Source organism: Anas acuta, chromosome 7 (assembly GCF_963932015.1).
Source record: "Anas acuta chromosome 7, bAnaAcu1.1, whole genome shotgun sequence".
NCBI lineage: Eukaryota > Metazoa > Chordata > Aves > Anseriformes > Anatidae > Anas > Anas acuta.
This window is the reverse complement of record NC_088985.1, coordinates 5951504-5976593: the sequence shown is the minus strand read 5'-3', so window position 1 is coordinate 5976593 and position 25090 is coordinate 5951504. Positions and strand designations below refer to the sequence as shown.

The 25090-nt window shown below is 37.5% G+C and overlaps 1 protein-coding gene and 1 long non-coding RNA gene across 37 annotated transcripts in view; one reads left to right on the top strand and one right to left on the bottom strand.

The window, feature by feature from the left end:
• The window catches only part of CTNNA3 (catenin alpha 3), a 477233-nt gene that overhangs the window by 6328 nt on the left and 445815 nt on the right, over positions 1–25090 (bottom strand). For all 17 annotated transcript variants that reach the window (XM_068687731.1, XM_068687729.1, XM_068687733.1 and 14 more), the window contains 2 exons: positions 14471–14576; positions 8247–8381 (listed from right to left, as the gene is read on the bottom strand). In XM_068687731.1, the coding sequence (XP_068543832.1) occupies positions 8247–8381; positions 14471–14576 (241 nt within the window). The remainder of the gene's footprint in view (positions 1–8246; positions 8382–14470; positions 14577–25090) is intronic.
• Positions 1–25090, top strand: part of LOC137859117 (uncharacterized) — a 346743-nt gene that overhangs the window by 285346 nt on the left and 36307 nt on the right. For 17 of the 20 annotated variants that reach the window (XR_011098165.1, XR_011098152.1, XR_011098167.1 and 14 more), the window contains 3 exons: positions 7293–7337; positions 8249–8342; positions 24337–24964. This is a non-coding gene — a long non-coding RNA (uncharacterized lncRNA). The remainder of the gene's footprint in view (positions 1–7292; positions 7338–8248; positions 8343–24336; positions 24965–25090) is intronic. The other 3 variants (XR_011098156.1, XR_011098157.1, XR_011098161.1) reach the window with 3 other exon arrangements.

Here is a 25090-nt window from a genome sequence, read left to right as displayed (position 1 = left end):
TGTGCACTGCTGCGATCAAGAAGAAAGCTATTTCTATTTCTTAAACCATAATGATATATCTATTATTAAGTAAATAATTATGCTTTACAGTTATCTAATTTTGAAGAGGGTGTAATGTCAATTAGATGTGACATGTCTGCTTCATGTATGAGCATATCAGTCTGCTCATAGCTTGCCACACACTCACTGGAGCAGAAACCTATCAACTCAAGGCATTTTAAATGCCAAAACCTGAGGACTCTGAATTATAAACTAAACTGTCCAGCTCTACCAAACTGAACTGCCTGCCTGAATTCCGCTGCCCCCTTGCCATGCCACAGGAACTGAAGCTCTGCTGTAATATTTAAGATCTACAGAAGATGCCCTGAGATGCAGATACCTAAAATAAAATCTTAAAACATAGGTTTGGTATGCCTCCCAGGTAAAATGCAGAATACGTAACTACCACTAAGGATGTTTAAATCAGTGTTTGTGCTGCATTTGCCATAGCAGAGGTGGATGTGGATATGGTGGAGGTGGGAATGTTATGTCAGGATGGGCAGAAATGTTCATTTATTTTATGATGCCCTTGGCATCTTTGAATAGGCAATGAAATACAGGATAATTTACTTAATGCCATCCTTTAGGATATTCATGCTATTTGCGTTGTCTTAGTTTCTGCTTCCCCTCAGTTTTCTGGATGTGTCTTATAATATCCTTGGTTAAATACAGAAAATGTGAGTATCGTGAGGCAAAAGCATACTGGTATTTCTGAACCACATTCACAATTTTGGAGAAGGTTTTAGGATATGTTCTTGAAGCTACAGATGGTAAGAATGAGGCTATGCGTTTTTTTGTTGTTGTTGATTCTTTCTAGAGAACAGCTGTTTTTATACTTCAATACCAGTAACATTACTGAGTTTGGTGTAAATCTATTACTCTATAAACTGAATGTACTCAAGTACTGTTTTCACTTGGATGCTTTTATCTCAAATATTCAGCAGGTTCTTCCAGGTGTCCTATCTAGGAAAACCAATGAAATGAAACTTGGCATAATTGAAAGAGCGATAAAATATTAATTGAGCATTTAAGTTCATCTTATTTAGAGACACATAGCTGGAAAGTTTTCTGTCTGTAGCAAGTGGTATATAAAGAGTCACTAGCAAAACAAAGAAACCAGCCACAAACAAAGGTTGTCTTATTTTTGCCTGACTCTCACTTTTGCTCTTTCTGCACTTCCCATGAAGACACAGTGTTCCAACTTCCACGTTTTGCAGGTCTCACTGTATCAGTCAAAACACTAATTCCTGAAAGGATTTGGGAAAAGTGTCCCTTAGCATATCTTCCCTTGTTAAAATGTCACCTCTCCTGTCAGCAAGTGGTACCTCTTTACTGCTACTTCACTGAGGAGACAGAATGATTCTCTAACCACAGTAACTTAACATTATGGTGACATACAGAGGATACAGAACTGAAGGTAGTAATTTAAAACAAACGAAAGAAAACAGCATCAACAAAAATCAGACTAGTAGCACTCAGGCTGGCATGAGCTATTGTCTCCAGCACTTGCGTTGCTGTTGCATACATGAAAGGATGTGCCCTGCCTTTTCGTGGCACAGTACGCAAGCACAGTCAATGGCCCATCTGGCTGAAAAGCATTCAAAATCAGAATTCTTATAGGCAAACTCTTCCTTGAGTAACAAAGCTAATAATTTGGAACTTGATACTTTTAATTGTTTACATGCATTGTGTTTCTCATTATTTGGAAAATATAATTTAGTGTCTTGGGAGTAGTAGCAATCCATTTATATAAGGAGTGTAATATAATAACGGATATAATTATTTTTATGTAATGTTCTCAATGCTAAACAGATTCATGACTTAAAATGTAAAGGTACTTTTGTGTTGAAGTGTTTTCCTGTGTACTAAGAAAGTGATGCTTGCCTTGTGATGTGTCAGTATTAGTTGTTTCTGTTAGTTAGAAGAATACAGAATTTCCTTATTCCTAGAGCAGGTAAATACGTCATTCTCCTGCTCATGTTCTTTGCATAGACTTGCAGATGCTGTCTCATTGACATAAAGAAGCGGCAAACAATGCAGGCTGATACTCACAAAGCATTTCTTGAGACATAATATGCAGGTCTGTTAGAACCACAGTTGGTTCTAACAGCAATACTTTTTATTTATCTCCTGCAAACAATTTTTTTTTTTAAAGAAATAAAATTGTAGCACTAAAGCACGGATTTATCAGTTGGCTGCTTGCAATCTGCCAAGTCCTATTTACAGTTTAACTACACTTTAACCAAGACTTAAGTATCAAATACACAACCTATTCAGTATTTGAAGTCAGAACTTAAAAGTCTTTTGGAATCAAGGTCAGCTATTAAAAACAGATCTGAATTGAACCACTGGACTTAAATGTGTTTGAAGCAAATTTTGTTACATTAATTAAAGAAGGGCTGATTTTGATTTGATGATTTCTAAATATAACATGAAATCTACATTTTAAGGAATAGCGAGCTGTTGAGAGACTAAGGTAAGAAAACTTACTATGGTACACTTCTAGTTTTTTCTCCCTTATTTATAAGCTTTTCTGTTAATTACTTTGTAGTTCTTTCAACGATGCTGCTATATAAGATAGTGTTTTAACCACTTTGTATTCATCTCCTTAAAGAGTGGAATAAAACCTCTAAATGTAAACATCTGACACAGAATAAACAGGTAAACTGTTAAGAATGGAATCCTGACCATTGAAGACATAGGAGTTTTCCTTTTCCAGAGCCAGGATTTTAACAGCAGTTATCTTGTTTTCTGAACTGAGGATGTTTACATTTCAACATCTTTTTTTTCCACACAGAGCAGTGATAAATTCCATTTAACAAAAAATTAAGATTTTATTTTAAAAGTGACACAAGAAGGTTGGGGTTCTAGAAAGCACAGGTAAAGGTCAAGAGTTGGAAGCACTTCATTAGTTGCCATGTTTCTTAATGTACCTGCCAGATGCCATTCACCATAGATTTAGTCCCCGTACAAAATAAATGGCTACATAATAAGCCAAAGGGAGACTTTCTGTTGTGATTTTTCTTTCCTGTTACTGAAAACTGATCCTTCTTCCTCAGTAAGTGTATCTTTGGCTCACCTCTGCCTTGCCACGCTCTCCCCTTGGAGTATCAGACTTTGTGGAACTGCTCTAGGGAAATCTGCTTTATTGTGTGAGTGGGCAACCTAAGGGTGTTTATTTCTCAATAAGCTTAATTATGGTAAAAATGTGGCTATTCTGTAGGTTATCTATGTGTCTGTGTACCTAGTAATTACATTAACAGACCTCAAGGATATTTGGGGGTTACTGCTTTTTACCTATTTTTCAGGTGGAGAAATAGAATATATTCAGGAAAAAACTATTACTTGAATCTATGTAGGATTTGAAGAACTGAAATCGAGTCCTATAATTAGACCAGGTCCCGTGTCAGAGTTGAACAACTTACTTAAGTACCATAAGACCATTTCCCTGATGCACCATAACGGAACATAACACTTGTATGGGTAGCTAACCAAGTCCCTTCAAAGTTCTGCCGCTTTCACTTAAAGGAGGGCTTTCAAAAAACAGACGTCTGATCATTGAAAAAAATGGTCCTTGAGAAAAAGAGAATAGTATGGTTTAATTTAAATTCTTCCCTAGCTGTCTTCTTCACTTGGATTAGTTTGCAAAGAAATGGAGACCAATGGTTTAGTTTAAGGTGCTTGTTTTGAAAACATACTGAGTGTATGAGTCTATGCCCTGATTTTACTTATCCGTGAAGTAGCTATTTTAAGGAAAGGCTACTTGTGTTGTACGTTGCTATTATGTACTTTCTTCCTTCTTTAAACTAGTTCTTCTAGGTAGATGGACTTTAGAAAGCCGTAGTAACTGAGCTGACCCTAAGTAAGTAAGAACTGTATTCCTTTTTTTTAATGCTTCCAAAGGCTAGTGGGTTTTTATGTGCTCACACTTAAAACCATACACTAGGCACATGCAGGGAAAGATAACAGTGTTATTGCATTAAAAAAAAAAAAGGCAAACATTTTTTACAGCTCTCACTAAAATAAAATTTTAAAATATTATATCTCTTAATGACTGAAGTCAACTGTTAGAAAATGCAGTGTTTTATTATTGTCAGATTCAAATGCTACGTAATCGTATGCATGGGTTAAGGCCCTCTAAGCAGCCCTCCACCATTATTAGTTGAAACAAACTGAACTGACAGTTCCTAATGACATGGAGAAATAATAGTGAGGAGAAACAAACTGGCTGAACAAGGAGCAGCAGCTGTGCCTCTAGCACACACAGGCATCAGTTCTGTCAGAACAGTAGCTATGGACATGAAGCAACATAGAAGAGCCGTTTTTTCATTGAAGGTCACACAGCAGCACTGGCGGGACAGCATTGCTCTCATCAGTGGAACAAATGGTCCACCTATATGAAATCCAGTTGGCTGTTTCAGTGGTCAGTATTTCAAAATGATTGCCAGTTTGTTACTAACCCCTTTGTTCCCATTCTTTAGGCCTGCAGGGAAGACATTCTGCCGTCTCCAATTCTTTTTTTTTAGGAGAGAGAAACAAACCAAAACAGAAACCCTAAGAGCAACTGCAGTGCACTGCTCCCCATCTCATCCCCTGCCAAAGAAGCAGCTCTTAAACAGGCAAAATGCCAGCTCTTGCTGGTGGCTTCTTCTAGCAGTAACTAAAAATCTCCAACTGTTTAAAAAAAAAAAAAAAAAGGCACTGAGCAGCCTGCCAACTGCCACAGTCCTTGCATGTTGCCTCAGACATTATTTTCCTGGGGCATGGTTATCCAAGGATTGTAAAGGCTGTGGTAGCAGCTACACTATCCTATCTTGTACTTTACTACATGCTAGCTATGGTCTTGGCTCCATGGGTTTTTGCTGTCAGCCTTCAAAGCTGAAAACATGTTTATAGGCAACTCTTGCAGGAAATTTAACTGGCATGGTAACTAAGGAAGTGAAACAGACTTTTAAATCTAGCCTTTATGTATGAAGTCTGAAGCATGACAGCAACTGTGTTTAGCACCAAAGTAGACTTACCTAAGTGTTTAAGTAAGTCTGGTACTTGAGACAACAGGAAAATTCCAAGATAAAAGAGACATTTTCAGGAAAAGCAGTGAAATAGCCTTTAGTGCACAGGTAAGGCTCGCTAACATGAGAGAGATCTTTTCTATGCTAGCTAGGAATTTCTGTGATAGTGTAACTCTGAGAACTTCCTTCTAGATTTTTTTCTTCATAAGGCTAAAAGACTTCCTTTTGACCTGCAGGATCTCCCTGGCCAAACAATATAAAATGAAACACAATAAAAATGTCTTTAAAATAGCACAAAAAGGAATTGTTTGTCAGGAGTTACAGATAGAGATGCTTTCATATATTGATTTTATGCCCCATGAGATACAATTATGTTTTTTAACCCATTGTTGAAACAAGTATGGTGTCAGCATGCTAGGTACTTAATGTGTAGAAGTACTTCATATGTAGAAATATTTTTTGTGAGCACGAAAGATTAAATACCGATAAAGGAATTTTTAATGAATGGAAAAACTGAAGTGAATGAATGCATATCCCTCGCTATTCTTCTACGTGCGTTCCCTTTTACAACCATGGTCAGTGGGGCTTATAACACCTACTGAGCTACCGTCTGGAATGAAGATACTTGGCTCAGGGAAGGGCAGCATAACTTAATGTAGCAAGAAACTCTAAGCTTATATGGCCTGAAGTCAAAAAGGCCTCAAAAATTGAGGAAGGCAGTTAGGCAGTCGGTCAGTAGGATTTGCAAATCATTCATGGTTGTCCCAGGACAACTGGCCTCTTCAACCTACACTATTGATACATGAAGGTATTAATTTCATATAGGAAACGTTCAAGGGGAGATTCTCAAAGGAGTTACAGGAAAGACAAGGACAAGGTCACAGGGACACAGATAAAAAGCAGGTAGAAGAAAGAATATACAACAGAGAATGAACAATTATGAGGTGTATATGGATTAAAATAAACTTTTTCATATGCGTAATACTCTTGTTATACTTAAGACACAGCTGAGGGATGGCAATGAATAAAGTAGTTCAGTCTTACCCATGTATGTGCATGAGTACAGAAATGAGAAATTGCAGGCAACCTGTGAAAGCCAAAGAGTAGCAAATTTTACATATATTTCGTGTCCAATACCCTTCCTAAGATGTGTTTTCCTGTAACGGATCTTCACCAGAGAAAGGATAGTATCAGACACTTCAAGATTCATGAATTCTGTACTTCATAAGAACTCTACTACCTGCAAAGGCCTGCCCTCCTTTTTCTTTATCATGCCTTATGTTTCTCTTTCTGGTTCTTATTTTTTATTATCATAAATAGATGAGAGAAGATCAGATGGGAGAATACAATCCTAATCCAGCTACGGTTCTGACCTTAAAAAAGCTAACTTTGCTTTTATAAAATAACTTTGATTATATGTGAACAAAACATCAAGCTTTAGCAGTGTCACATAAGCCATAAAAATTGGCTAGAAGGATGAAATTCAGCTGCCTGGGCAGATACTTGGCAGACAGTAAAGGAAGAGATGTTCTGTCTGCATATTTTCTACAGCATTTTCCTAACTGTACTCCAAAATCTTCGTGTGTGTTTGAGAGAGAGATTGATAGAGAAGATGCATATTGTCACCTTCTGTTCTACCTTCTGCAAAACCTTCTCCTTCTACCTTCTCCAAGCCAAACTAACTCACACGGTCACATTCTAAAGCAAGGCCCCACGTGGACTTTCAAAGACAGAATTTTCTCCAGCTTTGACAAAGAAAAAGCAGTTCAGTGATCAGCAATACCATATCACTTTCTCTATAAAACATATGTTTTTAATTCTTTTATTATTCTTAGTCCTAGCAGTCACTTCATCTTCTTTGAAATAATATGTATAAATGTTCATTTAGTTACGTATTAGAAATAGCCTTCTAGGAAAGCCATCAGCACAGTTTGCTTTGGTTGTGTTTTCATACAATTACAATTTTAGTTGAGAAAAGACAGGTGGGCGCAGTCAATCATGAACACTTTCCCAGTAACAGACATTTAGACCAGTGAGAAAAAACACACAATTTTAAGCCTAGTCATATAAATGCTGATACCAACCAGTAATCTCCACTGATTGTAAAACATCCAACAAAATATTGCTATAAAACGTCGGTATTTCAGAATCTCGTATTGGCAACGGTGGGTTCTTTTCTTTCTTTTTTTTTTTTTTTAACGAACATACTAATTGTTCTTCTGATACATGTATGTACTTCAGGACTGCGGATGTGTGCAGTTTTCATTAAGAGGAAAGTATTAAAAGGTAAGAGTGGTGTGGGAAGCTCTTTCATTACCTCTTTTTTATAATTTCTTTATGTCTGGATATCATAATCCTATATGCCACAGATAATACCACTAATTATCAAAGAATATGTAGTTATAATAGTGATAGCTTATATAGATCATAGAATTTTTAGGTTGGAAAACACTCTTAGGATCATAAGTCTAACCATGAACTTAATGCTACCATGTCCACCACTGTACCACGTACCTAAGTGCCAGGTCTGCACATCTCTTAAATATCTCCAGGGATAGCAACCTCACTGTTTCTGTGTAAAACTTGAAAGTATGTTTTTGCTGAGAGCAAAACTTCCATAAAATTGTAAGCAACATCTTTTCCATGTCTAATGATATTTAGTTCACAATAAGGCAAATCAAGAAATGTATTCAATGATCACGTCACCTTTGCTCTTAATTTTCTTTAGTTCTTTAGGGATGTACCATCTCCTGCATGTCACAGCAGGTAGTCAAGAATTCCCCTCAGCATTTTGTTCTGAATGCGAAGTACAGCTCTGGAGATTTCTTTTTGTATATGCTGATATACACCTGTGCATACTCCATATATGTGAAACTAAACTAAACTAAAATCCACTATCATAAAGATGTTACAGTTCTTATAAACAAAGTACTCCAGAACAGTAGTGAAGAATAATACCTTTTACGAATCTAAAAGGAAAAAATAAATCCACAAATGATTGCTCTGCCTTTTAAGTCACCAGGCTTATGCTTCACTTTCTTCGATTCTCTGTGTAAAGGGTGTGTAAAAAGAAAAAAAGCAAATAAAAGAAGAAATTCATGACTATACTAGTCACTACACATAAGCAAAGGAAGGATAATGCAAATATGACATTTTATTTTGATGAACAGTAATTTATACCATTTTTCTACTTACAGCAGACATGATGAGCTCTCCACCTAGATTCTGGATTTCTGCTTTAACTTGACTGCAGATTTTGAGCTGATGGGAGTATAGCTTGATCTGTTCCAGGTAAGCCAACAAGTCCTGTTTACATGATTGGTCTGGACACTGAAGATAAAGGAACGAACAATATATCATATATGCAGTGGCTGATTCAAAAAAAAATCAGACATCAAATTATTGCTTCGTTGAGGAATTACTCAAATCGTTCAGATTAATCCCTAACTTCTCCATATTCACTTGAACATCGCAGAGCTTACCTCAGAAACATCACTGATCAAATTCCTTAATACATAGATAATTACTTTTCTTTCAATTCCTAGGAGACTTTGACTTATTTTTAAGAAGATACCTGCAGTAACAGTAATATTTACGTGGGCAAATATATACACACAAATGCAAGAGCAGTGTTAACATTTATACAAAGTACTTTATCTTCCAATAAGGATCTACATTTTAGTGTTCCATCTAGTGTATGTAGCTTGATGGCAGATCTTCTGTATCAGAGGGAACATGAAAATAAGAATGTTTTATAGCTGACTCACTTATTTGAATACTTTATAAAAAAATAACATCTTTCTATTTTCACTTATGTGAACACCAAAAATACCTGGAGGGGAAATGCTGCTCTGTGACTAAGAAGTTAGTCACCCTAAGACCTCATGCGTGTTTGTTCTAAAGCTGTTCATTGCTCTGGCAAAATAAAGATACCTAACAGGTGAATGGTGAGCCCTTAGTGTGCCACCAAAACTGTGAAGTAAGCATGAGAAACAAGAAATTGCTTCCTACAAGTTCCTCAAAGATGCATTTTTAGCCTTTGTATGCTGTAGTTTGTATTGGAAACATGACCATTTTCATTTGAATTTCCTAAGAAAAGAAAGTATGTGTGTTCCCAGCCCAGTACAGATGCAACATTCATCTGCTGTTTCATAAAGTTAGACCTTTGTGTTTATGAAACAGTGACTGATGGAGTAATGGTTTAAATCTTAACAAATGTTAAAAGCCAGAAAAAAATCTAATTCTACTTCGTGAAGTATGTTACTTAAATTACTGGCTTTGCTGAAGAAATCTGATACCTGCTTAAAATGGGGGTTCTGATAATCCTCTGTTCTTCAGGACTCTGCGCTTAGTACTGGAACACTCAGATAAGCAAAGAAGTTGATGTTCTAGACTTAGAAATGGCAGCAAGGAGTAACAAGTTAACCCGAACAATTTTTAAGTAATTAATATGCATTAAATGTCTATCCTTACCTTGTGTTCTGCTAGATACATTACTGAAACATATTTTGTAATTTGGCATAGTTTAGAAGAGAAACGGAAAAGTGTCTTGACATCTTCTCTTTATTGATGTGCCTCATTTTTCAGTGTGGTCTCAGTATTCAAATACTGGTATCTCTGTGGCTGTTCAGAAAACCTGAATACTCATTTTTTACTTCTGAAACTAATTCATAGAAATCTGTCCTTCCAGTCAAATGCAGTTGTAACCTCTTTTAACTTTCAAAGCTATACTAAAAGTGTATTTCCTGCTATGAGATGCTTGCTTTTCTACTTTTTCTTCTCCCCAGCTTACTCTTCTCTTTTCCCCACTGGAAAAACTCAAGAGATAGGCAGATGCTGATCAGTATCTCATTCTTCCACTTCAAGTAATGACAGTGTCAATTACAGAAGTTCAGAGACAGCGTTTTAACTTCATATAATAATATTGACAGGATTATTTATATAATAATATTGGCATGACAGTCACATTTGCTATCTGCCTTGTATGCATTTTTAGCAGAAATGTGTAACATTTTGGGAATGCTGAAGATGACATGCATCAAAGCTAGGAAAACTGCCACTTAAGAATGATACCTTCAGGTTGAAACAATTCTGGTCCGGTGTTCTGGACCTCTGGTCTGGAGAATCAGATCTGGAGAATCTGGAGTGCTCAGTAGCACCCAAAAGAGCAAATACTAGGGTAAAAAAGGTGTGTTCAGTTGCATAATTACATTTCGTAAATCTGTGGTATAACCACAGTTTTACTGCCCTGTGCAGGCATGTATGGTGCATTGTTCCCCTGTCTGGCACAGAAGAGAACAGGTAAAGTACAGAAAAGATTTTCATGAAGATCAGTATTCTCTCTTCTAATGCAAAACCAGAAGGCCAATAACAGTAACTCGCATACAGTCAAAAGAAGAGATGGTTCTTCATACTGTGTTAATCGTAGAAACCTCTGCTGCAGAATGATAATCATGAGAATCGTACATGGGTTAAAAAAGTCACTGGAAAAAATAACAAAAATAAATACAAGGAATATCAAAGCTATCAAATGTACCAAAAATGTGTTTTGGTAAGTAAATTCATTAGTGGTTACAGGAAGTTGGAAGACCATATTGTGGAAGTATCATGAAATATGTACCATCATCTCACTGAGTTCTGTATCTAGTCACTACTGTCAGCAATAGGGTATGGACCTAAATCAACCTATGGTCTGACCCAGCATGCCCATTTTTATGTACTTTACCCATCAAACTTTACTAGATAAAATCAAACCAGGAACCAACATAATATAAGGATGTGGTATGTGTGGGGTTAAAGATAACGTTTTGTATCACCTTATGCAGGATAAAGTACAATTAAGAATTACAGTATTATAGCATATCCCGACCAACTATAAAGAAATGTTAGAAAGAAATTTACTCTGTGAAGAGGATGTTCCATGAGGAACCCTCTGCAGAGCGCTCAGAAACACTGGGTACAAGCAACACCTGCTCGGTAGTAAGAGAAAACACTGTTTTGCATTGATCTCTACGCTTCCAGAATTAAATTAACATTTTCTTGCATTGATGTATTTATTGATCCTGACTAGAAGACCACTATACATTGAGTAGTTAGAGATCCATGTATCAGTGAAGCCAAGCAGGCAAGTGCTGTGCTGCACGTATCACAAGGCCTTCAGGCCTGGGTTGTGCTGAAGAAATCCCTCGGTCACAGCATACGCTTGGCCAGATGTTTGCAGTGGAGGAGCCTGCAGCAGTTCCCTCCTCGTATTGGTGGTAAGGGCATGTGCATACCCTTGCCTGTAGGACTGCAGCGAAATGTGACCATCCTTTTTGTCTGACATTGGAAATAATGAGTGGAGTTGCTTTTCTTTAAAAAAATCCCATGAATAGCTGAAATGAAAATGGAGGAAATCTCTTGTATGGACAGTGTTTGCCCAGAATGCTGCGCATGGATCAGAGGCCCATCCTGTGCTACACCACCTTGGGTTCCCACTATATGAAGGGACAAGATTGCTGTTATCTCCTAACGGTGGTGTTAACAGCATTGTAAATGATACCTCACAGTCTGACTGCCTTTCTTACTGGGCTCCATAACAGACTAGCACTTCCTGCTGCAAAACAAATGGTTATGGAGGCATCGTTTAGTAAAAATCTGCAGTGTATTTTATAAAAAACAGGATGTACTGCCTTATATTCTTCAGGCTTTCAGGTCACAAAATTGACAGTGGAGTTGAAACATTGTTTAATTTTTATCTTCAGTATACTTCTGATTGATGTGCCTAGGTTGATGTTGATGCCTAACTGGGATTATGTTCACAGTTGTTAACTCTTGAGTCATCTTTAAGTGATACGAATATGGATTGGAATTTGCTAATTGTACTGCACTGTGTCCCTTTTCAACAACGGAATTTATAAAAATCTTAAGTGAAAAACAATATAACAGAGGGGTGCTCTTGCACCTGATGATTTATATAAAATATTGCAAATAGAGTTTGATTTTTTTCTGTAATAGGAAAACCGTATGAACTATGTAATTCCACAGTTCCTGAATCGGAGTCTCTGAAATTACATGGACTGTGAACCAAAATCATTTGTTTGAAAACGTTTTATGAGCAAGAAAAGGTCAAAGAGATACAATTCTTCATTATGCAGTTGTTGCTTATTTCAGATTCTTGTTTAGGTCTGAAGCTAGGTAGAAGAAATAAAGCAGGTTTTGCTTTTCTCCTTGTATGTCACTTTGAATACTGAAAATGCTCATCATATGTTACTATGGTCCTGATAACCGCAAAGGCATAGTCAGAGTAACAGTTAAATCCTGGGCTGACTGTGAACAGTAAGGTAATAGAGAGTATCAAAATTGCTGACAAATAATTGAAATGATTTAGGGTAGCCTAAGTTCAATTACAGGTGGTAAAGAAGTATCAGAAAAAGTACACGTGTGAAGAATGCACTTAGAACATATCTTAGAACACATACTTGAAAAATGGTAGAACCAGCAGCTGTTACTCTTCTCTTTTGAAGCAGATAGTACAAACCCATTTTTACATGACATCAAAAAAATCACACAAATTAAATGTTACTAACCCGTTTTTAGCAAAATATTTTACTGTATTTTAATGTGATTGAGAAAGGCAATCACTAAATTTCATCAAAACTTATGTTCTAGTCTAGACAGCAAATTCTTGAAAGGGTCCTTCAGTTTGAACCAAATTCAGCGAACAATTATTAGTTAGCCCACAGGGAATGTGAAGTTTCTTTTCTTTTAGGACACCAAGAGAGCAGGGCAGACATAAAATAACTAGGTCAAATAATATACTATTTTACTAGCTAAAGTAGTAACTAGGTCAAATAACAGTTGAGTGAAGAATTGTTAGTGTTTACAAATGCCATGGAGATTTAAAAAGCACAATGACACGGTTAAGAAAAAATCTCAGTGAGATAAAGGACGATTTGGCATAAGAACAAGAGTATATAGAAGTTGAAAGATTTCTAGCCATCAGAGGAATGAGAGGATCATATTGTACATCTTGCAATAGGAGGCGTAAAGTCAAGATTCTCTTTTTTTACTAAGTTTGATGCATATACAGTAGTGGTTGTAGTTGTGTGCAACACAGAGGTATTGAACTTAGTGAATGGAGATGGCCTGGTTCACTCGTATCCTTACGAAGGCTTTTTTGATTCGTGTCTTTGTTGGTGTTGTTTTTTTAATTGACGTTACCGTATATGCTTATTTGCTTCTAATGCTTATGACATGAATTTAGCCAAAATGCAACACCTGTAATGGACTGGTAGGTGTCAGGTGCATACAAGATGCCATCAGGGGTCAGATGGGTTATCAACTGTGTGCAAGCTCTGAACTAGAATAAATACAGGTTATTTGAGTGAATTCAGTAAAGGGTTAAAACAACTTGAACTTCACATTTCCTGGCACTTTGGAAGGTACACAGTGGTTATGAGCTATAATGGTTTTTCCTCATGCTAACCTGTTCATGTTTCTAGTCTGGAGTCACAGTAAAAATACAAGAAAATACAAAGAAAGTTTTAGGTAATTTTAGGTAAGAAATATTCCAGTAAGAATTCACCATATTGTAAAAGGAGTAAGATTGTAATACATTCATCTTTAGCTTTGATACCACATCATTTTCTGTAATACATTCAGTAAAGATTACAGATTTTTAATTTTAGTTTTTAAATGTTAAAAACTGAATCTGTAAAGGGGGCAGTGCACTTGAAAAAGATATGCTGTATGGAAGAGCACATGTCAAGATTAGAAATGAGGACATTTTACCTATTTTTTTCCACAAACCAGCTCACAACTGGTTTGTATATAACCATGTATAGATCAATAATAGAAATTATTTTGTCATGTTATCTGGATTTCAGAGTCATGTAACAGAAGAAGAAAAAAAATATTTCTTCATAGGTGTTAGAAAAGTAAGTTTTATCTATGAAAATAAAAGCGAGGGGAAGAGTGGGTGTGAAAGACTGACTATACCATGCTACTCTAGACCTAAAAGCCAGTCACAAAAGACTAGGTAACTAAAGGGCTTAATAGTTGCAGACTAAAATTTCACATGGTTCTGGCACAGTCTGGCCCTAGTACTACCTACCTTACTTAAGAAAGAGGATTGTGTGTGATTAGTTGTTTGGTGTTATTAATGTATTAAGGTAGCATGCTGCCATCCTAGCCAGGAAGATGACTGTGCTTATGGATTTACGTAGATCCTCTTCTGGTTTTTCAGGTGCTGTCACAGGTTTTTGTTGTTGCTGTGATGTATCCATCAATTCCGAAAAGTGAGAATAAAAAGGAAAATTAGACAGGTAGATCTAAAAATGTCATTACTGTTTCTGTAAGTGACCTTCTCAGGTATTGGAGCTTCTGTAGACGTATTAATCTGTGACAAAGGTTAATGCACTGTAAAATAAATAACCTACCTGATTGGCAATCAGCCGTGCTAAGACATCCATCCTTGATCCTGACTCTGAAATCATTTTTGCTGCATTAATTACATCAGATGTGTTCTTCAATGGTCCTCTACCCCTTCAAATGAAACAAAGCCTTTATTGCATTATTTAAAAACTGAGAATAAATCACAGCCATGCAAATTAGGCAAAGAAGAACACAATTGAATCAAAATAATGAATCCATACAACTGTTTTGTTTTCACATCCCACAAGTTTACACTGCTTGGCATCAACTGGATGCATAAGTACCAAAAAAATGTCACCGTTTGTCTCATACTAGAAGCACAATGCAAGCTAAATCCTAAGAACAGGGATTTTCAAGCCCAGTCCCATTATGTCATGTACAGATAATCCTAAAAAGGAAGTGGTGAAGTTTTAGTTCAGAGAAGCCTTATGCTGTTTGCTGTAGTTATCCTGTAGTTTTATCATTTTTATGTTCATTTCACTTCTAGCGATTTTCTAGTAATCTCTTTTCTAGTCAGTACAAAAAGAAAGTTCATTGCAGTGACGTATTCTGAGCCTCATTGTGGACGTTTGGTCTGAAAACCTAGGTTGTTTTTATTTTATTTAATTGGTGTACTCAAGCATGAATGGAAATATGGACAGGGCTGCAATGAAAACTTACAAATACTCCTCCACAATTTGGATATGGTGTTTTCTCAAACCACTTCCATGTAATTTCAGAACAATTGAGGAAAACTGTTAAGTTTTTGTGAACAGATTGTCAAAAAAACACCTTTTTCTTCAGGCAAACAACTTAAAATGAAATATTTCTGGAACCGTGAGAAGAAACTAAATGCGTAAGGTAGCTAGTATCGACAACCATTATCTTCATATTCCCTTGTGCTGCAGTTTCTTCAGTGCTGAAGTAATACTTCGGCTCAACTAAAATCAGCACTTACTGTGCTTGATGCATATAAAGTGAGCACCTTGCTAAATTCAGCTCTGCACTTCAGCCTTTTCAATAGGAAGATTTTTAGTTTTATTATGTAAACACTTAATTCCTGAAGGCTTCATGGCAATTTACAAGATCTGCAATGGACAAAGGAAGTGGGCAGCATGGAAAATTACTAAACTTCTTTGCTCAGATGAAGAGACCCTTTTCTTTGAAGTCAGTGTGGCATCATATATAAACAAAACAAGCCATTTCAGTAAAAAATGATTAACCGAAGGCATTAATATGCTAAAAAAATTACTGTATGTAGTTACACTAACATTCAGTAAAAAGTGATGACAACATGATTAAACTCTTCTTAAATACAGTCTTTGACTGGGGGAAGGCAAAAACAGTCTTTGTAAATGAATTTTTCAAATTTGTCTTTATTGCTGTTTTTTTTTTTTTAGTTATTGATTTTATCATATATGCTTATTTGCTTCTAATGCTTATGACATGGATTTAGCTAAAATGCAACACCTGTAACAGACTAGGATGTGTCAAGTGCATACACGATGCCACAGGTAATAAATATCAGGGGTCAGATGGGTTATCAGCTGTGTTCCTTCTTTTTTGTTGAAGCCCACATCTAGAAAAAAAATGGAACTGGATAGGAAGCACGTTACTTTACTACATAAAGAATCACAGAATCACAGAATTTCTAGGTTGGAAGAGACCTCAAGATCATCGAGTCCAATCTCTGACCTAACGCTAACAGTCCCACTAAACCATATCCCTAAGCTCTACATCTAAACGCCTTTTAAAGACCTCCAGGGATGGTGACTCCACCACTTCCCTGGGCAGCGGCATCTTCTTGCCATGGAAAACCTATTTAGTGAATTGCTTAGTTTATAGAAAATTACTGCATTTGGGAGATGAAATTTCAGATGCAAATCACATGTTTACAGGTCAAGTACTTCAGATTTCATGAGATTTCACCAAATTTCACCATTTGCCTTTCCTAAATTTTACCTTTTGACGGTTAGTTGTGCAACTGAATACTTATATTGCATACTGAACTTTCCCAACATTTCAGTCCACTGATTAGGTTTTTACTGTTATTTCCCCTGTGGTTTCTTCCAGAAGCCACTGTTAAATTGTTCTTGGCAAGTCTTTTTGGTGCTGTACAAATAATGTAAGTGGTCCAGAAACCATCCTGAGAAGTTACAACCCAATCTTACCAGTCAAACTACACAAAAAGGGAACATAACCCAGAACTGATGAAGCAGGGAAAGGAGAGTGGGACTAACAGTGACAACTTACCTTTTAGTTCTTATTAACAACCCGACTCCAGAGGTTAGAGATGCTAAAGCACATTGTTGTTTTATTTTTTTCCCAATCAGTAGATTCCTACCAGTTTTAAATGTCCTTGCATTTTGCCTATGAACTTTGAAGTATGAAAATATGCTTTTCTTGGGAACCTGTTTCAATGAGCTATCCATCTCTGTCTTTTAAGATACTTGACTTGGTGCCCTCTCCATGTCATTGTACCAAGCTCCCCTTCCTTCTACAAATGTAGTCCAGGATTATCCTCCAGCTGATACTGAATCATCCCTCCTAATCTGTGAGACTACCGTGGCGGTAGTCCAGTTGTTAAAAATAAACAAATTAGTATAGATACAGACTTCCACATAAATGCTTGTGATGATTACCTTAGCTCATTCACCTATATCAGCTGCTTAGAGAAGGATTAAAAATGTAATTCCCACTACGTACTGTCTGCTGGTTAATGGTGCCCAAAAAAAATCTCCTTCACAGAGAAAAGTGTATGTATTTTCCATCTTTTCCCCTCTTCTATGAGATAAATTTGGATTTATTTGTTGTGGTGTTCAGTAACTTTTTTTAATCAGCATTATCTCACTATTTTTCCACTGCTTCCGGTCTCTATAGCATTCAGAGCCAAGCTTCATCTCACACATCCCAATCATTTTACTGGGTTGACAGTCTACGGTGGACTTCAAATGACTCATTTTGATTCATTCAGTGGAAGATCAAACCCATCTGTTTTCCTCACGCAGCACTATTTACAAGCACTAAAGCTTTATTAGCTAGGTAAGTTTATAACATGTTCAAGGCTATGAAAACAAAGATAAGACAGAAAGGACTATATTTACGAGCAATTATACACCCTCAAGGTAGTGATGGCTTGTTACTATGTCACTTAAATCAGTTTTCTAGCCAGCGAGGAGGGGACTGGGAAAAGACGATAAATAATTTAAGAGCAGCATCTAGGTAAGTCTAACTAGAGGGTATGTATTTGGATTCTGAACAATAAAGTCAGCTGAGAGTATCTCAACAAAGTTGTAGGAGAGAAAAGCTTCGCAGAACTGTCTCTTGAAAGCTAAGAAAAAGAAAGCCTAGAACTTATTAATTGCTCTTACACTGAGGGATTTTGTGATGGGGAGACCGAAGCCTGTTGTTCTTGCTCCAAGCCATGATGAACAGTGTGTCTGCAGTCAGTCCCTCACAGTGCAGTGCCTGCACACTGTTGTAACTCCAGTGCTTAGCAGGCATCAGTATCAGTGACAACTTACTTTCTTCTTTTACACTGCAATTTTTCACTGAAAAGTAATTATCAAAAATACTCTCTTAATTCCAACTTTTACCTCTAACTGAAAAGCCTTTGCCATCGCAGTCTTCTGTCTCTGAGGAAAGTTTAGTGGCTTACCTCTACTCACTGTACTCACGTCAGCAAATGTTTTGTTTCCCCTTCATTAGAGTTAATGAGTCCTGCTGGCTAGCCAGTCTCAGAAACAAACTCCTAACATACGTCTAATGTAATACTCATAGCTAATGTGGCTCTCATGTGACAGGCTAAAAGAAGTAAAACTCTCAGAGCCTATGCAACTGCTCATCTTAGAACTAGAATATACTACTCTTCTAGCAATATTTTCAGAATCTTTTATCACTGTTTTCCTTTTCTTTACTGGTAAGGAATGACTGAAAGTATTTCTATGTACAGATCCCAACTCAAGACAAAGCCTAAGCCCCACAGAAGCAGGATGTAACTGCAGGTGCTTCACAATACTATGGACTTCGTCTCACTCCCACTTCAGGGCACACTGTTTCAGATAAAATTTTTGAAGTTCTGAGTGCTCATTCAAAACTACAGAATTATGCATTAAAAAAACAAGGTTATAAACAAATAAACATTTTACTAGTGGCTGCACATGTTTATCACTTATACCTGAAGAGGACTCGGTAGAGTTCCTCAAGAAATTATGTTAGGGTGAACATAACAGTAGATTGTACAGGTAAATCTCCCTTGCCATCTTATAAGGCTCTGGGTAGGGGAGAAGGAAAATTCCATTTTCACTTGCCATGTAGCCTAGTCTCAGTTTACAGGTTTGGAAAATTAGGAGAAAAATATTCTTCTTGCTAGGAAACCTGCTAGCATAACTGAGTAAAGACACTCAGCATTTACAGATGTAGTGGCTGAAGCATTTCCACTCATTAACAAAACAAATGCAATACAAGTGAAAGCACAGCCAGATGAGAAAAGGCTGATGTGAAGAAGTACTAATAGGTATGAGGAAAAGGACTGTAAACGCCTTGAATTAAATAGTATTGTGTAGCTTTTGGAAGGGAGGGAATTAAGATTTAAAACAATACTTGCCTTGTGGGTACCCATGAATGGGTCAGGAAAGTCCCAGGAACTGCAAACACAACATAGGTATTACTAACCATTCTAGCATTCTAGAAATTCAAATGAGTTTAGGAAGACGGAAGTTTCTCTTTCCTCTTTCTTTTTTCCCCCCTCAGGGATTCAAAAAGGAGAGGAGGTCCAAAAGCGTAGACTTTTTTGGTAGTGAGAGCTTGGTGACATGTATGTAGCAAATACCGTATTTGTAGATGAGTGTAATGTGGGCTGGTATGGCTCTGACTTGTTTTTATTGAATTGTGCATAAATCACTCATAGACCGTGATGGAGTGCAATCCTTGAGAATCTCCGTGGAAATGTCTCAGTTCAAAATGTGTCTGCCCAGTGCCAATAAACACTATCAATTCATAATCAATTTCAAAGCATGCTGACTAAAACAAAGAAATAAGTAGCCATCAACATGACTTCTAGGACAATTATTGTCAGCCCCCATGTAAAACAAGATTTTATAGCCTCTAGGAAGATGGGAAAGATACATACCATGTATTTTTAGTTCATTTAGGCTTCTGAAATTGTCTCCTGTTATATTTTCATGAACTACCTAAAGAATATATGGCCTAAACAAAAATCACTGCAAGAGATGGGAAACTGCTAGAAGAGCATCCTCTAAGACAGCTTTGGTTATCGAATGACAACTGTTACAATAGAGGGCAACACAGAAAAAAAAAAATAACCTGGTTTTGCTGGAATCTGTCCTGATTTCTGCACTGCTCTGTTCTTTTTTTATTGCTTGACTTAAGGAAAAAAGAGAATGCTTACTTTACTTAAACTTAACAGTGATTGGAAGGTTAATATATATAGGTTAATATACATATATAGGTTGTGAGGCCAGGTTTCTGATTATCTTAAGTATTGAAGAACATTTAGCTATAACTACAAATAAAAAAAGAGAATGTCCACTCAGGTAGGAAAATTATAAAATACACAGATACAGAAGTGTAATGTCGGTCTCTACAAACCATTACAAGAAGCAATTTGGAGTTCTAGTGGATCGCATGTTGCTCAAGTATCCGAACTAGCATGCTGCAGAAGAAAAAGCAATGGCAAGATGGTATGTATGGAGAAGTAACTTCTGCGCTTCTGTGCAGTGATGAGGTCTCTGTAGGTAAGTCTGACAAAGAAAACATTCCTGGAAAGACTTTATAAAAGACCAAATGTAATCATAGTAGATTAGGTTTGGCTTTGTTTCCTAAAGGTTCAGCTTTTTATAGTGGCGTAAGGCTCTGTGAAAGCCTTGACATGGGAATTCCTACAATGGCAGTCACTGGCTTACATGACACAACAGGATTCTATGGTGCTTACACTCATACAGTTACATGGTCCATCAACAATGACATCTCACCTAATGCATGTTTTATTATGTCAAAGCCATCTGTTCCGGCAAAGTGGCCACCTCCTGTTCCAAGGAGCATCAGAAAGTGACTTAGACTTTCTGGACAAACCTGAACTGGATTAACTGTCTCAACTCAACAGCACTAGCATTGAAGAAAAGGTTTTGACCAAAAAAAATAATAAATTAGGAGTCATACTAAACATAGAAACAGCTCAAAAGTCCTGACTTTTCCTTTGAGTTAAATGGGTAGAAGGCCAACTTTTACTTTTTTCCCAGACCTGTGCAGAATGATAATACAACTGTGGCTAAAGTAGTGTTGAAAATAAAAGCGAGAGTAATAAGCCATAGGAGTAGTTAAATCCTTTATAGCACCGTGTTATGTGAATGGGAAGTGGAAAGTACTGTGATTTGCAGCAATTTACCTATCAGTACAAGTTTATGTCAGCCCCTTTGTTTCTTTTTCTGTTCCGGGGCATCTCCTACTGTGATTTTCTTACCTAGGTCATCCCTCTCCCCAAACCTGTTCTTTCACTAGCCTTACAAAATAAAGCTGTTATTTAGAAGGTTTTACTCTAAGAGAAACCCAGTCATATCTTTTTGTTGTTCATGTTTCTTGTATTTTGCCATTTGAGACCAATCAAAAATTTACTCAGCATTTAGCAGACAATGCAGCAGCATTTTTATTTTCCAAAGATCTTTAGCATCTGCCAAATGCGATGTTGATTGCAATGTCTAAAATTGACTGTATTTCACCAATACCATGGTGACTTGTTTTCATCGCTAAAAAAAAAAAATACCATCTTCTGAAAATTTCACAAAATATCATGAAAACTGTGTGGTTACTGTAGTTGATCTTTGGTGGGTGCTTAACCAACAGGGATTCTGGTCTGTAGGGCACAGACCTCCCCCTTCTCCCTCACCTGCTTTTTCAAGTGGCCTTGTGGCTGACCATTAGCCTGCAAAAGCTGTTAGTCAGGAACAGGCACATAGGAACAGGCACTTACCTCTTGACCTCCCCACACTTTTCCTGAAACAGGCCATTTCTGACCCTGAGAAATACTATGTGACTGCATAATGACAAACCAAATCCCCTGCATTTGCATAACTGTTGTGACAAAAGTTATACTATTAAAACACGGGTTAGACATTTTCTTAATGATCCATTGTGTTTTGTTCCTCTCTGCTTTGAGTAATGAAGTAGGAATACAAATATTTAAACAAGAAAAGGACAGACAAAACACTCTTGTTTGTAGCTCATGTATCTTACTTTGTCAGCTGTATAAATGTAGAGGAGTCCAGGCATTGAAACTTGGCTGCAGGGTCAAAGGTAGACGTGACACTATTGTGAAGTAACTGTCACTGGAAGCACAGTTCCTGGTCTCCCATCTTAAAAAGCTTAAAAACAAAGCATTTTTTGCCTCAAAATGTGGCCCTGTGTACAGTAGACTGCTGCACTATAAGCCTGAAAATGCTACTTTTGAAACAGAGCTATCCTGGTATAGTTAATAGGGAAGAAATGCTGATATTACTCGAATAGTTACTGAGCATTAAGTTACCTGTAAAAGATGCCTCTTAATGTGAAACTCCATCTTAAAAGTAGTGTGGAAGAGATGAGACCACAAGATGGAACAAGTGGGAAGAGAAAAGAAAGTATGTCAGGAGTGTTGCTCAGGAGGCTAAAGGGGAAAAAACAGCCAAAAGCTTCACTGCAAGTTCCTAAATCAGAAGCGTGACAGAACTAATCACAGCGACAACAGAATGTGGAAGGCAGCACATCAAAGGGAAATGTCTGATGTGCATGTATATACACTAGTTAACTTGTGCAATAACCAGAGAAGTGTATGTTTACATACAATCTGTAGAGATGAAAATCTAAGAACTGCAAACTCCTTCCATAATTACAATTGTACACACAGACACTCTTCCCCTTCATCCTTAAATCTCTAAGTCCAAATCCATAAGGAAATATTATCAGTACAATGTAAGAGAGTATCACAACACCACAAGCAAGTTAGTTCTGGAATCTTATGCAAGCATCACTTATATGTTTCTCACCTCTTTCTTGTTCTCATTATCGCTTGAATGCTTCTCCAAATCTGTTTTCAAATCCAGCTTTTCAAAAGACACTTTGATTTTCAGTTTCTAAGAAAGTCAGCAGATCTTAACAGTCAGGGGCTTTAACTTGGATGTCTGTCATTTTTAATCGCTTGTTACATGTGTACCATTACTGTTTTGCTGATTACATAAGAAGTTGGTCATTTGTCTCATTACTCTCCCCTCTCCTATTTCCCACGTCACAAACAAATTATCCAAATTATCCACAGACTTTAACATATATAAAGTTTAAGAAACCAACATGTTGGATGGTTGTAAGCTTTAGTTGTTTTTAAAATCCAAGCTGTTATGGAAAGTAATTGGTTTGTATGAAAAAACAACATTAAAAAAAATGACAGCATGTATTTTAATAAATGCAGTTTCCTCACAGTCTGACCTAGATGTGCAAATAATGTGGGCAATGAAAAAGGGCATTTTACGTCTTTACAAAAGGGCCACATTGCCCATGAAACTTCAGTAGGTACCTGAGAGCCTGTCTGCAAAGTAGTGCTTAGGGTTCTATCCTGTGAGAGCACGAAGAGCAAACACAGAGTTGTTTGGCTATGAGGAGCATGTTTCAACCCTAAGAGCCCTGTAGCCCCAGGCCTGCAGTGTCTGAAAGCACAGAGGTGAGTTGCAGCTGACTCAGTGCTCTCTCTAAGGACTCCCTCTGCAGCATGGCACATCTGCTTCCTACTCTTTTGACCCATGTGTTGAATTTTCAAAAGGAATGTCCTGGTTTCAGCTAGGATAGAGTTAATTTTCTTCCTAGTGGCTGGTATGGTGCTGTGTTTGGGATTTAGGATGAGAATAATGTTGATAACACGGTGATGTTTTAATTGTTGCAGAGCAGTGCTTACACTAAGCCAAGGACTTCTCAGCTTCTCACTCTGTTCTGCCAGCAGGCAGACTGGGGGTGCAGCAGGAGCTGAGAGGGGACAGACCCAAGAGAGCTGACCCAAACTGGCCAAAGGGGTATTCCAGCCCACCTGACAGCATGCTGAACTATTAACGTGGGGGGGCTGGACGGGATGTGGGTTGCTGGCTGCTCAGGGATAGGCTGGGCATCGGTCAGCGGGTGGTGAGCAATTGCATTGTGCATCATTTGTTTGTATACATTAGTAGTAGTATTACTATTATTTTCCTTTCTTTCCCATCCTAATAAACTGTCTTTATCTCAACCCACAGGTTTTCATTTCCTTCTAATTCTCTCCCCCCATCCTGAAGAGGGAGGGGGAAGGGTGAGCGAATGGTTCTGTGTTGCTTAGCTGCTGGCTGGGTTAAACTATAACAAGGAATTACACCATGGTCAAGAAAAAGCACGTGTTAGCAGTGCAGAAGTAGAAAAAAAAACATTTAAGGGTTAATAATGAAAGAAAATATGTATGTAGGCACTGTAGTGCAAACATATAACAATGCCACTTAAAGAAGTCAATACTGCCTTTTAAAATCCTCTTGCTATGCTGTAACCTTTAAAAAAGGAAATACATGTTCCCTTTATTCTTTGAAGTGTATCTTTACAGTTCTCCAGTGAGAGAAAAGCAAATGAATTGTTTCAAATTTGTTACTTTTTAATATAAGCCTGTTTTCGCTTAACCTTTTTTTCCAGGCTATTTCCTTATTGTTTCACAAAACGTACTTTGTAGCAAGACCTGTTACAGCAGTAAAACTCAGTGAATCCCAATAGGTTAAAAGTCAAACAGCAAATTCTAATTTAGTATTTTATGACCACTGTGCTTCAGTGCATTTCTTTCTCTTAATTGTGCAATTAAAAATATAAACATAATTGCAGACCATACCTTTTGATTTTACAGCTCACGGACAGAGTGGTGAAAGAAACCTGAGTTACTGGGAGCTTTACTCCTCTTGCGGCAATCAGACTTCTAAAACAAGACAGTTGTTGTCTGTCCAGACTCTATTGCAAGCGTCCTCACAACAGCATCATCAGCTGGATTGTGAGAGAACTTCCCACCACTTTTCTGCTTGATTTTTATCATTTGTTTGGCCTGTGGTTGGCCTGCATGACCACTTCAGCCTGTGCATAACCCCCTGCTTTTAAGTAACCAAGCCACATGCATCCTCTCTAGCTAGGTGGCATGAAGGACTAGCCTAAGTCACCATTTCTGCATCTGCAGGATCAGTTCCTGTTGACTGTTTGCAGCTCTCTTCTGCATACAGTTTCATCAGCTGTGCAGCAGGGACTGCCTGGGGACTCTGGCCAAGCCAGATTCTCCAACACGGTTGTTTATCAACACAGCAGAAGCTGCCTAGGGGAGTCTTTAAGGACACACTGGAACTTGCCCCTGGAGAGCTCCTGCACCACTGGACTGCACCCCTAATGGAGTTCAGCCATCTCCGTGTTTGGAGTCACTCCCTTGTTCCAAAGCCATCCGTGGTCTCCTGGATGCATGTGACTACATGGGGAGTTCATGGACCACCCAGGTACTTGAACAAATTTAGTACAATGTTCTGTAAATCATCAAATGGTCTTGTTTTCCTAACATTTTAAGGCTCTTTCATATTTCTTGAACAAAGTAAGGGGATAAAGTGCATGGTAGGATGCCCTAT